The sequence below is a fragment of the Homalodisca vitripennis genome, chromosome 2 (assembly GCF_021130785.1).
Source record: "Homalodisca vitripennis isolate AUS2020 chromosome 2, UT_GWSS_2.1, whole genome shotgun sequence".
NCBI lineage: Eukaryota > Metazoa > Arthropoda > Insecta > Hemiptera > Cicadellidae > Homalodisca > Homalodisca vitripennis.
The window spans coordinates 36,474,333-36,490,859 of NC_060208.1; the positions used below are offsets into that span (position 1 = coordinate 36,474,333).

At 38.1% G+C, this 16,527-nt stretch overlaps 1 protein-coding gene across 2 annotated transcripts in view; it reads left to right on the forward strand.

Annotated features, from left to right (window-relative positions):
• Positions 1 to 16,527, forward strand: part of LOC124353816 (zinc transporter ZIP11) — a 76,636-nt gene that overhangs the window by 9,692 nt on the left and 50,417 nt on the right. For both annotated transcript variants that reach the window (XM_046803830.1, XM_046803828.1), the window contains exon 4: positions 11,972 to 12,200. In XM_046803830.1, the coding sequence (XP_046659786.1) occupies positions 11,972 to 12,200 (229 nt within the window). The remainder of the gene's footprint in view (positions 1 to 11,971; positions 12,201 to 16,527) is intronic.

A 16,527-nucleotide genomic window follows, 5' to 3' on the forward strand; every position in this document is an offset into this window, starting at 1 on the left:
TCCAACTGAATAATAATCATCAGGCTATTAACAAAATTGTGCATTTTATGACATTCTACCTTGAAGAGAGAGTCACATTTGGGTGTTTCAGGACGTGCCATCCACCACAATGGTCAAGAAACAATGATCGATAAAGTAAGCAATGTACAGTATTTTCTTCAGGAGTACGGGGCTATTATGCTAGAGGGACAAAGAACAGACACGGCAAGTTGGTACACCGAAACAATGTTTATCAGAGGTTCTTTAAGACTTGAACAAGTGTTTAATTTTGCACCACGACAATGTCTCGTCCACACTGCTGGAAAAACTTTATAATTTTTGGTTGAAAATGGCAACATAATAATGGAGCGCTCCTCTTATTCACCCTATCTTGATATGTGCAACTTCTCGTTATTCTTCAATCTGAAGAAACATTTGCACAGTCACCCCTTTTCTTTGGAAGCCGATATTGATGATGTGCTTCATAATTATTCTGACTCCATTCCAAAAATTGAGTGGCCGAGTACTTTCAGCGGGTTGAATATCCGACTTTGAATGAAAGTGTATTGACAATGGAGGGTATTACTTTGAACATGCCTAATGTTTGTTAAGTCTAGCAAAAAACTCTTCATATATCCCAAAATTTCAGAGTGATCCTTTTATGGACGTGCCAACTTACCACCTCATGTAGTTTGACATCCATATAATGCACAGCGGCTAATTCTTTAATTATTTTGACTAGGTATCTATAAGAGAATGTTGCAGACAAAATAAGGAACCTATGTTCATATTGTTTTTATTCTGGTTGTTTTATTATTGTCAATATCCAACCAGCTTCAGTCAGCTATGGTGGGGCGAGTAAAGAAAGTGGAGATAGTGTTTAACCGGGATGTATTTGTGGATTATTTACGTTATTAAAATAGATTTTTCTTTACAAATATATTTGATATTATGATATATTATCTCAAAGCCATAATAATTAATTAACATATATTATAAGCATGTAAAACTTTTATTTCTTTTAAAAATGTTATAGTGCTTGGAACAAATCAGTTTTATTTATTCACTTTTTTTTAAATTTTACACTAAGCTTTAAATGAAATGCACAATAGTGTACTTCTATAAAAACTTTATTAAATATTCTGTGAGGTACCAGTTTTACTTTCTCTGTATATGAGTGTTAGTATTTTCACAACCGTATAACTATTACAACCCATTAAAAGCTTGGAGATAAGATAAAAGGTTAACTAATTTTCTTACCAGCATTACTAACTTAAGTTGTCTTGTATATCACTTTTTGACAACTGTTGTCAACATGAATTGGATCTGAACATAAAAGTTTACAATGGAGGATATTCAACGAGAACTGCTAATTTATTCCAAAATTGTATTCTGTATTACATGCTACTTATTTTAACAGAGAAAAAGTCATTAGTATGCAAAATATGTTGTTCAATAAAACTGTCAGGATACTAAAATGTTATAACAGTTGTGTAAATATCAGAACAAATATTTTTGTCACAGTAAAAATCTTTTGTGTATTGCTATTGTATTATTTTTGTATTTGCATTCATAACTGAAATGTAATTGCTGTTTATAAGATGAGAAAAGTAATTAATAGAATAATTAACAAGAAGCATCTAGTAAATATGGACAGACAATGTAACAATATTCTGCCTCCTCGGCTGTACTGAGGAGCATCCTTTAGCATCCTGCTTTAGAGATAAGTTCAGGCCACAACAACAAGCTGTTTTACAGTGAATACAGAAAACAATATTTGAATTGTCATAATAATTGGAAGTTATACTCTAATACAAATATGTCTACTAAAAGACAAAATATTTATGAGGGATGATTAAAAGGTCCGAGGACTATTTGTATTTTGCTCCAAGGAGTGCTGAGTAGAGACGTATTTGGCAGCATTTGTTTTCATTGCTATTTCTGAGGAAATAGTGTTTCTAGAACGCATCTAGCCTTACTTGTTTTAATGTTACGGTTATTTTAGTAAAACAGGGTTTTGAGATTTAAGTTTCGCTGAATTTAAAAGAAGAGCTCTGTGTTTGTGTCTAGTTGAGAAATAATTTTTACTGAAACTTTTCATTGCTTCTGGAGATGATTATCTGAGTGGATCGTGCCGTTATAACAGAAGGGTGGACATCATCAGAAGATAACCCTCAGGATGCACCTAACTGAGACGAACATGTTACCAGAGTGAACACTCTTGTGCGATTGAACTGTCGACTATTTGTGAAATGGTAGAAGATTCTCATTTAGTCCATAATGGCTAAAAAATTTTTACTGGAAAACTGCATATGTGAAGAGTAGAAGCAAATTTTGTTCCAAGATAGTTACTGGGAACCAAAAATCAGTTAAATCTTTGTTCTGTGGTGCAAATACAAAAATATTAAGTCTGAATAACCATCTACTAGGGTTTTAAACATATACAGTGAACTGTATACATTCAGATCCATGTTATAATGACTTTTCCTTCCCTTTGTCTGAGGAATCCATTCCTGAAACTTGCCATTGAATTTTAAAACATTTTGTATAAGTCTCTTTGAATGGGGTGTAGACTGTTACAAGAACTATGAACATTAATCCGGTTCATAAAATGAACCAACTGAATGGAGGTTACATTTGTATATGTAACACTAAAATACTTTGTGAGTAGGAGACAAGAAGATGTATAAATAAGGAAAGGTTAGAGTTGTATTGTATTGGACTGCCACTCACCGAAGTTGTCTTCATCTGCCGCACAGCATAATAGTGTGGTTCGCCTTCTTGTGAAAGGATTGTCATAGGGTCACCACACTGTGTGGGCACTTGATAGTAGATTAGCACAGTCACATAGCAGAAAACTTAAAAGAGTCACTTGGTAATGCAGAGTGAGGAAGGTGCAAATATAAACCCACAACTAGTTATAACATTTAAACAAGGGACAAGGTGGACAAAAACACATACCTTGGAAAGAGACAGATTCAGTTAACAATAAAATTGTAATGAGGGGAGCAAGAATGCACAATATGCAAGACACCAACCCAATCCAGACTGAATGGGTATGTCCATCATTCAGAGAAAAAGGATCGTACAACATCAATCTGTCTGTATGCAGCCAGCTAATTTTGCTCATTGAAATTATATATAACACTAGCTGTTACCCGCGGCTTCGCACGCAATCTTAGAACCAAAGTCCTTATATTACTTAGTAAAAGCAATTATGATGTAATATGATGGGAGTTCTATAAACATTTTAAAACTTAAGTAGGCATACATCAGGTAGATATTATTTAAGTTCGTGGCAAATAGTATCAGAGTTTAACTTAATTATTATATCATGTTTGGCACGTGTAGGAGCATTTCTGGTTCAAATTAATTATATACATAACGTCACAGCTGAATCTACCTTATCATCCCGATCAAGAAAACAAAAATCTCAGATCACACAGGTCTCGGAAACTTACTTTGGTCAAAAAGCGTATATTTCCAGTCCTTGTCATATATTTCAGGTCTTAAGATATTTCCAGTACTATAGTAAAGTTTGCCTTGTTGTTCTGACGAAGAAGATATATATCTATATACTTACATAGGACCGAGATGCCTACTTCAGTTAAATAGTGCCTACTTAAGACCATTTAAATTCACTTACCTACTATGTCACGGTTTAGCTTGCCATATTGCCTCGATCAAATTTTATATACGTTCAATTATCTAGTTCTTGGAAATCTACTTTGGTCAAAATCGTGTTAACATAGTTGAGTTTACCTTGTCCTGATGAAGAAAATACACATAATTAGCACTGAAAAGCCTATTACGACCTAGGGGAGAGTCCTACCTACTTACTATGTACTTTCAGTATAAGAGGGAAATTCTTATTAAGGTTTTGCAACTTTCCAAAATAATCGTTATTAAAGTTTTGCGTTACACTTTTTTTTTTGTTCCTTGATGGTCCCTTGAGCATCCGCTTTGCTTGTACATTCCCCTCAGTATTTCTCCAATTTTGTAGGTGTTTGTTAACCATCCACTTTGTAACTGATCTACATGCTAAGTTATATGAGACCCCACACGTTGGTTCAGGACCGGTAAGAGGACAGTTGGCTCCCAAGTTAGCGCAACTGTCTGCCTCTTCATTTCCTGTGATTCCTCTATGTCCAGGCACCCAAGTTATAATAACTTTATTGGTTTTTGCCAGCAATTTCATGACCTTATGGCATTCCCAGACTGTCTTCGAATTACAGTCATGGTTGGCCAAGGCCTGCAGAGCAGCCCTGCTGTCCGAGTTAATGTAGATGGTTTTGCCTTTGTAGCCCCTTTCCACATTAACTCTTGCACATTCTGCAAGGGCTGTAACTTCAGCCTGAAAGATAGTTGTCAGTTTACCTAGGCTAAAGCTTAAGTTAACCCTAGGTCTGGCTCCCCAGGCCCCTGCCCCAGTACCCTTCAGAGTCTTTGACCCGTCCGTGTACCAGGTTAGAGCCTTCTTCATGTAGTCAGGCTCACCTTTTGACCATTCCTTCCTTTCAACAATGTTGACTTGAAATGGTTTTTCCCAGTCCGTAACCTTTGCCATTCTGTCAGACATCATTTCTAGAATATCCAGTTTGAGAATGTCTACGATCTTGGAGTGCTTACTAGCATGGTGATGATGCCAGTTCCTGTTGCACTTCAGTCTGTAGGCAGCCATCCTAGCCTTTCCTATGACGAATATGTCTAGGGATGGGAGGTTTAGCACTACTTTCATAGCAGCGGTTCGTGTTCCTCTCATGGCGCCCATTGTCCCCAAGCATGCCAACCGCTGTACCTTTGATAGGTATTTGCGGCAGTCACCTGTTGGACTTTTGGCCACCATACCACTGATGTCATACACCATCATTGGTCTGATGACTCTGCTGTACAGCCAATGTGACATGTCGGGTCTAAGCCCCCATGTGCATCCTACCGCATGTCTCACCATCATCAATGTAGTCTGAGATCAGCTGATTATGTATTCCAGATGACTATTCCAAGTGAGTTTATAATCTAGTTTGGCTCCTAGATATTTGAACTCCCTGCTTATCTGTATCTGGCCCCCACATAGGACTGGCTGTGTGATTTCCAGTTTCCTCCTACTTGTAAATAGTATCATGACGGTCTTCGAAGGATTGACTGCAAGTCCTTCTTCGTCACACCATCGCTCCACAATGGCCAGTGCTCTCTGCATCATTTCCAGACACGTAACCATATGCTTGCCTCTTATGAGTATGACAACATCATCTGCATAGCCTTGAGCATACATACCCTGTTCATTCAGAGTCCAGAGTAAGTCATCCACAACTATGTTCCACAGGCTTGGTGATAATACACCTCCTTGTGGACATCCTCGCTGCGTTTTGACCTCTCTTGTGACTCCACACAGAGATGCCTGTGCTCTTCTGCTCTTAAGCATGTTATTTATCCATCTAACAACAGTTTTATCCGTACCCCTGGATGTAAGCTTGACAATTCTTGTAATCTGACAACACTGCCACTGGAACCGACACACCACACTGCCGGATCTGACACTCTCCTTGACCTTATGGTTGTTTCAGAACCACAGCATATCATCCTTCATGGGCAACTTCCAGTCCCTGCCATATCAAAGCATGACCTAATCTATTGTGTTTATTTTGTAAATATACCTAAGGCTCAAGTTAGATTCATAAAATACAGAGACTTTAAAAATATGAATGAGGCTGCGTTTATGTCTGATATTTTGATGATTTCATGGCAAAACCTTGAAAACCTTAAATCTGTAGATGATATGGTGGATGATTTTAATAAAACCATCATGGGTGTTTATGACAAACATGCACCTATAGTGACAAAGCGTATTAGTAAAAGGCGTCCAGTGCCCTGGATGACAAACGAAATTCTCAGTCTGATGGCACATCGCGACAGTCTGTACAAGAGAGCGAGGCGCTCCCAAGATCTTATACTTATGGACCAGTACCGTGAACTTAGGAATAGGGTTAAGCAGCTTCTACGCAATTCCAGACTGAGATACACGCGAAGTCTTTTTGAGAATAGAAAACAGTCGTTAAGCGACTTATGGCGAAAGGTTAAAAGCCTTGGGGTGGGAAAGCAACGTGAATCACATCAGGTCCATATCCCATTGAATGAATTAAATACCTTTTTCACTTCTTGTAGTCCAACTATCAACCAAGGTCAAGTGAATGACTACTTAACCTATCTTCGTAACTTACCTGATCACAGGCGAAATTATCCTGAGTTTACTTTTAAGCCCGTGATACAGGGTGACGTGTTGAGAGCTATACGCCGTATCCGCAGCAATGCTGTGGGGTATGACGGTATTCCAATAAGCCTCATTAAAAATATCCTCTTTGCTGTCCTCCCTATTATTACTTTAATCTTCAACACGTCATTAAGAAGCTGTGTTTTCCCTTTTCAATGGAAGTCTGCCCTTGTCCTCCCCCTCAACAAGATCTCAGCTCCAGTGTCATGCTCGGATTACAGGCCGATAAGTATTCTACCTGCACTATCTAAAGGCCTTGAGAGAATTGTGCACTGTCAAATTACTGAATATCTGACTAACTATAACGTATTAAGTGACTACCAATCTGGTTTTCGCACAAACCACAGTACTGAAACTGCACTGCTAAAGGTAACTGATGACATACGACTCGCCATGGACCATAGACAAGGCACAATTCTTACTCTCTTTGATTTTTCTAAAGCTTTCGACAGCATAAACCACAAGTTACTGTTAGCTAAATTAAGGATAGTAGGGTTTTCTGATCATGTTCTTAATTGGCTGAGATCATATCTGTCAGAAAGAAGGCAGTGTGTCAAGGTTGCTGACATGACTTCGGACTGGGGGTGTGTTACTTGTGGGGTGCCTCAGGGTTCTATCCTGGATCCCCTACTCTTTGTACTGTATGTAAATGACATTCACAGAGTTCTCAAATACTGCAGGTATCACATGTACGCTGATGACCTACAAATCTACTTGCACTTGGACGTTAACTCCATTAATGACTGCATCAACAGGATCAATGACGATATTAAAAATATTGTTTTATGGTGTGGAAACCATGGGCTTATACTAAACCATACAAAAACCAAACCAATACTTATATGCCACACACGTTTACGGAACTTTCTGGACCCGAACACTATTGAATCCTTAATTATTGACAGAACTACTCTACCATACTACGAAACAGTGAAAAATCTTGGTTTGACATTTAACTCGAATTTGACTTGGACGGAAGTGGTGAGGGATATATGTAAAAGAGTCTTCGCATCTGTCCACTCACTGAAACGCTTACAAAGATTTCTACCTGAATGGATCAAACTACTGTTGACAAAATCACTAGTACTTCCACACTTCAATTACTGCAATTCTGTGATGAATGACATGATGGTAGCACTTAGTGAGAAGCTGCAAAGGACTGAAAACTACTGTTTATGTTACGTTTATGATGTGAGACGAGACCAACACATTACACCATACTATATTCAGGGAAATATTTTGAAATTAAAAAAACAACGATCAATACTAAATTTAGTTCATTCAATTTTACAATCTGGATTTCCAAAATATTTTTCAAACTATTTCCAATTTATATCTCATGATAGTGTAAGAAGCACTCGCTCTGGTTCTCGTACCTTAAGAATGCCCCAACACAGGACTGTAGTATTTGATAGATCTTTTCAAGTGATGGGTTGTCGTCTGTGGAACTCCCTCCCCCCAGAAATCACTTCCATTGAGGGAGATCGGCGGTTTGTAGCGGCACTGAGACGTTTGTACCATGAACGGTTGGTCGGGGCGGGTCCGTCCTAGGGGTCTGTGGGTGTGGTGCTGGCATTATGTGTGAGGAGTGTGAGTGAGATAAAACACCATAATATATATTATTTATTTCTAAAATATTCTTATTATATATTTATAAATTATTGTTATTAGGTATTAATTATAGTTTTTGGTTCTTATTAAAAATGGAAGTTGTAATATTATTTTGTGTTATGATTGTATAATTATATTTATTTTTTTTAGAAGTATCATATTAATAATTTTTTAGTGTTTAGATTAATGTTTAATTTAATGTATTTAGTAAGGTAGATTAGTGTTAATATTAATTTGGTTAATATTTGTTAATAATTATTGTTCATACAGATTAAGTGTAAGAAAGAGCCATGAGGCCCTAACTTTGCCTGTTTAAATAAACGAATTTTCATTTCATTTTTTTTTTCATTTTCATTTAAGCTTAGACACTATAGAGTGAGTACTCGTATTATCAAAAGCTCCTTCTATATCCAGGAATACTGCTAAAGCTATTTCCTTTTGTTCAATAGCTTGCTCAATCTTGCCAACCAGACAGTGTAGGGCTGTTTCACAAGATTTACCTTTCTGATAGGCATGTTGATTTGGATGTAAGGGACGGTTGATGAGGACTGTGTCCCTTAAATGCCTATCCAGAACCTTCTCCATGGTCTTGACGAAGAAGGATGTTAGGCTTATTGGTCTATAAGCCTTTGCAACCTCATAGGAGGGTTTACCTGGCTTCGGGATAAATATAACCCTAGAGGTCCTCCAGGATGAGGGTATGACTCCTGTCGCTAGACTAGTTCTAAACAGTCGTAGAAGCAGAGGTATCACCAAGTCCCCATTTTCCTGCCGTAAAGCAGGAAAAATGCCATTGGTACCTGGTGATTTGAATGGCTTAAAAGACTCCAGGGCCCGTTTTATCCCTAAGTAGTTGATAACAGTCTTTGCACAGTTCCAGTCCTCCTTAGACGAGCTATCTCTAGGTTCTCGCCGCCATTCACTAACAACTGTTTCACTGGTTTGAAAAGATCCTGGGAAGTGTGTATTCAGTAAACACTGAAGAGTCTCCTCAGGATCTTTGGTGTGAGTCCCATCTTCCCTAAGTATAGTACCCACCACATTTATGGGGCTTCGAGCTAGGACTTTTTGGAGTTTTGCACAGTCAGGTACCTTATCAATACTCTGACAGTATTCTCTCCACGAGTTTCTCTTAGCTCTTCTCACCTTTTTATTGTACTCTGTTAGGGCAGCAGAGTACCTATCCCAGTTACCCTGAACGTTTGCATGTATTATATGCTCTGCGAAGGTTTTTCCTCAAGGTTTCCAGCCCCTGGTTCCACCAACATGCTTTTTTCCTCGAGTTTTTTCTATCATGGGGCAGGCTTTGTGGTATGATTCTTTCATGGCGTTTTGCAAAGAGTTCGCCATGTCCTCGACCCCTTGCCCCTGATACCCATTTTCCCTTACTAGATTGCTTTTTAGCTCTGCATTAAAAGCTACCCAATCTGTTTTCTTTTCTATAGGTCTCATTTATTTTATACGACCTCATGTCAAAGAAGATATACCTATGATCTGAAGCAGGTGCTTCATCTAGCACACTCCAGTTTAAAACTTTAGTTGCAGTATAGTTGCTAGCCAGAGTTATATCTAAGACCTCTTCTCTTACCCCTGTACCTCTTCTTTGTACAAAAGTTGGTTTACGGCCTTGATTCATAATAACTAAGTTAGATTCTACTATAAAATTCAAGAAGCACTCACCCCGATTGTTGATGTTGCTGCTCCCCCAAGCGGTGTGGTGGACATTCGCATCACAACCAACAATCAGGTGCCTCCGTGTAAGGGTTCCGAACTCCACAATCCGCCTCATCTCCGCAGTTGGCGGTGGTTCTGGAGAATCGTATGGGAGGTAAACCGCTGCAAACAGGATTCTGATGTTGCCATCACCTGTTTGCAAGTGAACCTCTGTCACGGCTGTGTCTCTAGAACACATTTGTGCCATTTTTAGTGATTTGATTTTGTTACTGACATATATACATGCTCTAGGGTTGTTACTGCCAGAATCGTATATCAAATTACCTTTAGCGGTGCTCATCCCCATCACACGACTGCCAACGGTCCATGGTTCTTGGATAGGACCACGCCTATGTCGTCAGCCAGGATCTTCTGGCAGAGTGTTGCCGTAGCTGCTCTGCTGTGGTGTAGGTTTATCTGGAGCACCGCTGTCATTCTCTATTGGTCGTTACCTCCCTGCAGCTTGAAGGTGATCCTGTTGCTGCCCAAAAATGGGCGCATCGCCAGAGTCTTCAGCTTCTTCAGGGAGTCTTCGTCCACATGAAGGACCAGGAATTCGCCGTTGGTGCTAGATTTCCCTCCAACAGCAGTCCATTGGTCCGTGTCAAGGTCATTTTGGTTTTTGAGGGCTTCGAACAGCTCTTGCTTGCTGTCCACCTCGATATCTTTAGGGATGAAAGTTGACACTTTAAAAATCGGCATATGTTTCGGGTGTCTTCTTAGTGACACCTCCATCATGCCCCTTCCTTCTTTTCTCCCCTCCCTTTGCTTGTTCTTCAGGTGTCAGCTGCGATCGCAGCCTCTTCACACCTGCATAGCTTGGGGTTTATGGTTTTTGGGCTGGTACGGAATGAGTTTTCCCTTGCTCTGTGGCCCCGACAACAACCAAGTTCCCTTTTGAGGAACCGGTTTCGTTGTGTGGTTTTATCAGAGCTCAGTTTTTCTCTTCCCATCTCTTCTGCCTTTCTTTCCGGGGGATTATCGGCTCACCTCTAGCGACAGCCTCTTCAATCCTCTGCTTTCATAGTTTGCCTCTCGAGAGCCGCTTCTTTTTTGGCTCTTCTGGTCGAACTTTGCCTTCTGACAAGAGAAGTCTGTCTTCCTCCATTGAGGTCATCTCAGACACTCTTAATTGCTCAATCGGTAGCTCTTCTGGTTGAGTCTCACTTACCTCTTGAGTTTCAGTTTTGTTTTTATTTTCTTTTTCATTCTCCATTCTGTTCCCACGAGAACCGGGTGTTTGCAGTCCATCTTCCCAGTGACCCGATTAGGAAGATAAGGGTAATTACGACTGGGTGTCCCCTGGTTCCCAGAAGTCTCCGTTGAAGACACTGAATATACCCCCAGTGCCACGAGACTCTCAGCACGGGTCGCATAACACCTTAGTCTGGGGTTGTTGGTAAAGTAGGGGTAGGAACATCAGGAAAGGAAGGGATAGGTAACTACTCTCAATTTCAGGGCCAAACCAAGAAGGGGGAAAGGTTTTCTACCCTTATCACTGGAATAGTGATAAGGGAAGGTGGCTTCCTCCCCTTGCCCTGCCACTCCCTTAGAAGTTGCAGCACACGACGAGGATGGTACATCACCCACGATCCCATCTGGGACGGTGGCTGGTGCTGATGAGGATGCCAGTCCCCCACTGCGTTACACTTGTTTTTTGGAATGTAGCAATGGGACAGAATGAATCGTTGAGGCATGTTAGTATTCATTTCTCTGTTTTTCCATTAGCCATTGTTAAAAGTGTAATATCATAATGTTAAGGAAGTCCACCAGTTTAAAGTAACTTATGTGAAAACATTCATAACTTTGTTCATTAAGGTTAGTTTTATAACAGTATTTAATGCATTAGATGATTTTAATTCGTCACTGGCGCAATCTGGTGTAAAATTTATATATTAATGTTTTATTTACTATCTGCTTTACACTACCGATTAAGCACTGTTTATTTATTATTGATAAAATTCAAATGTAAACAGATGTTTCAGAAAGTTTGTCGAACTATAGCTGTCATCAGCTGTCAAAATACGTTTCGTTCTTATCATAACATTCGAATGTAAACAAACTAATTTTTCAATTTGAATTCGACTTTATTTGGTGAAATGAATGTGTTATGGGTGGTAAAAAGAACTCAAAATGTTAATTCAGACCAAAAGCTATACCTGTTCTAAATTTCAGCACAATCCATGTAGCAGTTTCAGCGTGATTCGAGGACAAACCTCCAAACATCCAAATATCCAAACATTCAAACTTTCGCATTTATAATATTAGTGGGACTACATATGAAAAAAAAATATTAGTCTTAGAGTAAACTATATTTTTACATTAGAATGGAGGAATATTATAAATACTATAAGCTTTTTGTAGATTTAAAATTTACTCGGGTATCATCTGTTGTAACAGGCTGTTATGAGGATCCATATGGAGCAGGAGCAAGACGCCGGGGACCGCCCTACCCTGCTTCATCTACACTACCTACCCATATGCCTCATTCCCTCCCCCGCACACAGTGGAAGCGCCTGCTTCTACTGATAGTGGCCATCACCGTACATAACATCCCCGAGGGCCTGGCCGTGGGGGTGGGGAATGCTGCCATCGGCTCCTCTGCCTCTGCAACGTATCAGAGTGCCAGGTCAGTGTCATTTCTATCAAATTGTGATGTTCTAAAAGACTCTTTATGATGTAAACTGTGGGTATATTTAGCTTTGGACATTTGCTTATTGCAACTAATTTCACATAATTACATCCAGAGTATTTCTTCAAACTTTTATACAAAATATTAAATGTTCTAATGTTTATGATTGTTGTTGAGCAGTAGGACATGATCTTGGGAATGTAGCAATTATCACATAGTACAACTGGTTTCAACCAAATTGGGTACCTTCTAAACTCAATTAACCTAAACCTAAACTAATTATAATCTTTGGTTTATAATTCATCGTACTTAACCCAGGATAAATTATGTTGACTAAAATAATAGGTTTTATATACTTCTGGCAATTCAATACAATTTCATGTGGTCTTATGGAAATTTACGCTTTTAAGAGTGACAATGGTATTACCCTGTTAAATAAAAAATTGCTATACAAAATATAATCATCTTCATCACTGTTATCAACAAAGGAAAGGACAGTGGCCCATTCAGAACAGCTGATCAGAACGATAATACCACACATGGAACAGTACTAGGAAGTGGGGTTATATGATTCTATTCATCCGCCTGTCATTACCGTATATATGACATCACGCACAACCACGTTTTATGTTTATATGAAAGTAATATTTATTTATAAGTGTGTTGTGTTGTATTTTCTTAATTGTATGACAAAGCTCTCCACCTCAATAATTAAAAATGCAGTTCTTCTATCACTCATAATGATAAGAAAATAATTTTAAAATAAAACTCCTTTCTTCAATTCTTTAAATTTTTTTCCACATAGCCATCACTCTAGCCTTCAAGAGATAAATGCCAACACACCAATTCGTTAGATATTATATGAAATTATATTAAAAGAGAGAGAGAGAGAGAAAACTTGATTTCAAGACCACAAAGACCTCAAATGGCGTTACAAGTACAATTTTAAAAAACTTTCTTGCTTAATAAATCAATCAATTTCGGTTTTGGGTCCATGATTAGTTTTGGAGGTGTTTCCAATTCAAAAGCTCATTCACACTGTAGAAGGGATTTTAAGAAGCTACCTGGTGAGACGTAGCTTGAGTGTTCTAGGGTTCTCGCTCTTGACGTCTGTCTGAGGCAGGCTGTTGTAAAATTTTGCCCCTGCATATGAAGGCTTTTCTCAAAAAGTGTACTATGATACACAGGAAGACTTTGACTCATTAAAGATTGTCTTTATTTTGGCAGTACTCAATGGCAAGGTTTACAGCTATAAACGAATTTACTTCAAGATTTTTCACATATTTGTGCACTATTAACAACACCTAATCGTCAGCATACATAACGGTGTGGGTAAAATGCTCAACATACTGTGGTAGGTCATTTTTGTATAAGATGTAGGGGATCAGTCCAAGAACTAACCCTTGTGGAAAACCTCTTTTCACTGGTGAGAGGCTAGATCTAGCCCTAGTTTCAAGACCATTCACCACCTATTTGATCTCCACAAGCTGATCATAATCACTAAGGCAACTTTTAAACCGTTTCGTTGGATTTTCCCCAAAGCCAAGAAATCTCAGTTTTTTAAGTATTAGGTCATAGCGGAGACAATCAAAATATATCCATAAATATATCAATGACATTTTTTCCTTCATCCATGCTATCCACTGTATGTTCTATCAGATCTACAGGAGTTTTCTGAGTTGATTTCTTGTGGAGGAATCCATGTTGACTCTCAGTCAATATGTTGTTGTTAAAGTGCTCATTCTTTAAAGTACAATTTTCTCGATAATCTTTGAAAAAGTTGAAATATACAAAATCGGCCTATGGTTTTCAAAACAGCTTTTTTTCCTTCTTGTGTAGCGGAATGACTTTTCTGTTTTTCATTTTCTTGGGGAACTCTTGACTATGTAGGGACAGCTTGGTGATATGTATCAGTGAGAGAAATAACTCACTTTATAGACCTTTATAATTTTAGATGATATCTCATCTAACCCAGTGAGTGAATGGTTTTACTTTCACGCCATTTAAGACTTCGCTTAGTTCTTTGGGAATAGTCGGCTGGAGTACTAGAAGTGGATATTGGACAAACAGACATGTATTTTAAATTGCAGGATGTAGATGTCCAGAGGACATATATGCATAACGATATATATAAGGATAATTTTCAGCTATGGAGGCAAAATGCTCATTAAAATATTTATATATTGAGGTGGATTCTTCTACAATGTTTCCATTATTTTTAGATTATGTAGATTCTCTTCTAATTCTGTCTTTCTCAGGTGTCTCTCATTATTAATAGTGTTCCAAATAGCTTTGGATTTGTTTGTGGAGTTATTGATGTGGTGATCATTAAAATTGTGTCTGATACATTTCAGTTTATCATCATAGGTTCTTTTGTATTGGAAATTTTTTTTATCTTCTTCTTTTCCACTCAATATATATTTTTCTTCGGCCTCAAGAAAAATGTTGTTTGAGTGCTGGGCCACAGAGTTGTATAGTTTTGAAGTTTTTTATTCTTCTTGATTTTTTGAGGGGACAAACCTTATCCAGAGCTGCTGTTACAATGAAAAGAAAATTATTGTAAGCTTTGTCGATATCTTCTGATTTGAAAATTATCTTCAGCCAGGCAGTGTTTTAGGTTATTCAGACTACGATTATTCAGATGTTGTCTGACTGATGATGATGAAGTTTTCTTCTTAACTGGAAGATTTAGTTTGCCTAACTGGCCAGCATGGCCCGAAATGCCAGTGTGGGGAACCTGCACGTCTGTGTCGTGGATATCTTCACTATCAACACATATAGCATCAATTGAGGATCATGACTCTTGTTGGTGGTAGTGGCAACCTTTCCATGTTGTAAGCATGTAAAAGCTCATCCAGCTGCATGCCCTCAGGGGTATTCTTTAATGAGTCGATGTTAATATTCCCAATCACCACCTTTATTCAGTTTTGAGATGGGGCTTCAGTTTTTTGATGACTTGAAGGGCTTGCATGGTAGCTTGGTTGCTGTTTGTGGGAGAGCCTTTTTATTCCTAATATGAATAGATTGAATTAGTGAGTTGAACTGTAACTGTAAGAGTAGACTCTTCACAAATCAAAGGGATGCTGTGATGTTCAATGTTTCATCCATGAATTGCTCCATTCAGAAAAAGACACCTTTTAAATTTTATAATTGTCACTTCACAATGTTCTCTCAATGTAAGAGAGACATAATATCTCTCTTACATAAGAAATTTATTTCAAATACTTTAACTATATATGGGAATGCATTTTTTAGTGTGCAACATCCTTAGGAATATATAGTGAATTTCACCATTTGTTTCCTGATTTATTGAAAAATCATCGCAAGTTTTTAAGTAATTTCAAATGTTTTCTGAAAAGTATTTTGAGCTCTTGGATATGATCAGACCTGTGTTAGAGAAATATTACAAACGAATTAAGAAAAATATAATTTTCTCTCATGAATTGTAAAAACACCAGGAAAACTAGAACAATGTGTTTTGAGGATATGTGCTAAAACCGTGTTAAAAATTATGAAAATTGTATCAATGTATGTCGCCATTTTCAAGTATTCTGTGTAAGTTTAGCAATAGACCTACTAGACCTAGACACTACCTAAGTTGTAATTTCCCCTCAGACTGTATAGTCTTTGTTTGCTGTGAATATAGACTACAGCACAGTGATAAGACTGCATGGGAAAAGGCTCGTTGTAAAGTATTGTATAAAAAAACAAACCATAAAGAACTTATTAGTCATTAAAGTCCAAATAACAGCATTTAAATGTAAAACTAAAAGAAAGTGTTATTAATAAGAAGTTGTGATCCCTTTTGTGAAATCAAGTTAAATAAATATACCAGTCACAATACTCTTTAGAAATGTAAAGTAAAGTAAATATGTCTTATTTTACCAGGCGAAGTTAGGACTAAGAAGCCCTTTCTAACACATAACCTGGGGACAAACGGCCGGGCAGGTGGGCTGCTTGCAAGGGCAGAATCGCTCAGCGGTCACCCATCCAAGCAGCAGCCATGCTCGACTTGTTTCATCCTGTTATCTTGCAATAACCGTTGTACCCCCAAAAAATGCCTTTATTATATCACAATTTTTAGAATGATATAAATTAGGTAGGGTGTTGGTAGGAACATTACGTAATTATTGAGGAGGGCTTGTGTTATTATTACAAAGGGAAGAAGGAGAGTCTGAAAATTCTGATTTTTTGCTTTGTGTAATTAAGGGAAAGCCCCCTTCTACCAAAATAGAAAATACTAGGTTAACACTTTATTAGCCTATATATTACGATAAACATAAAAACACTTCAACTTTAATATGAAGTGTCTTCAAGTCAGAAC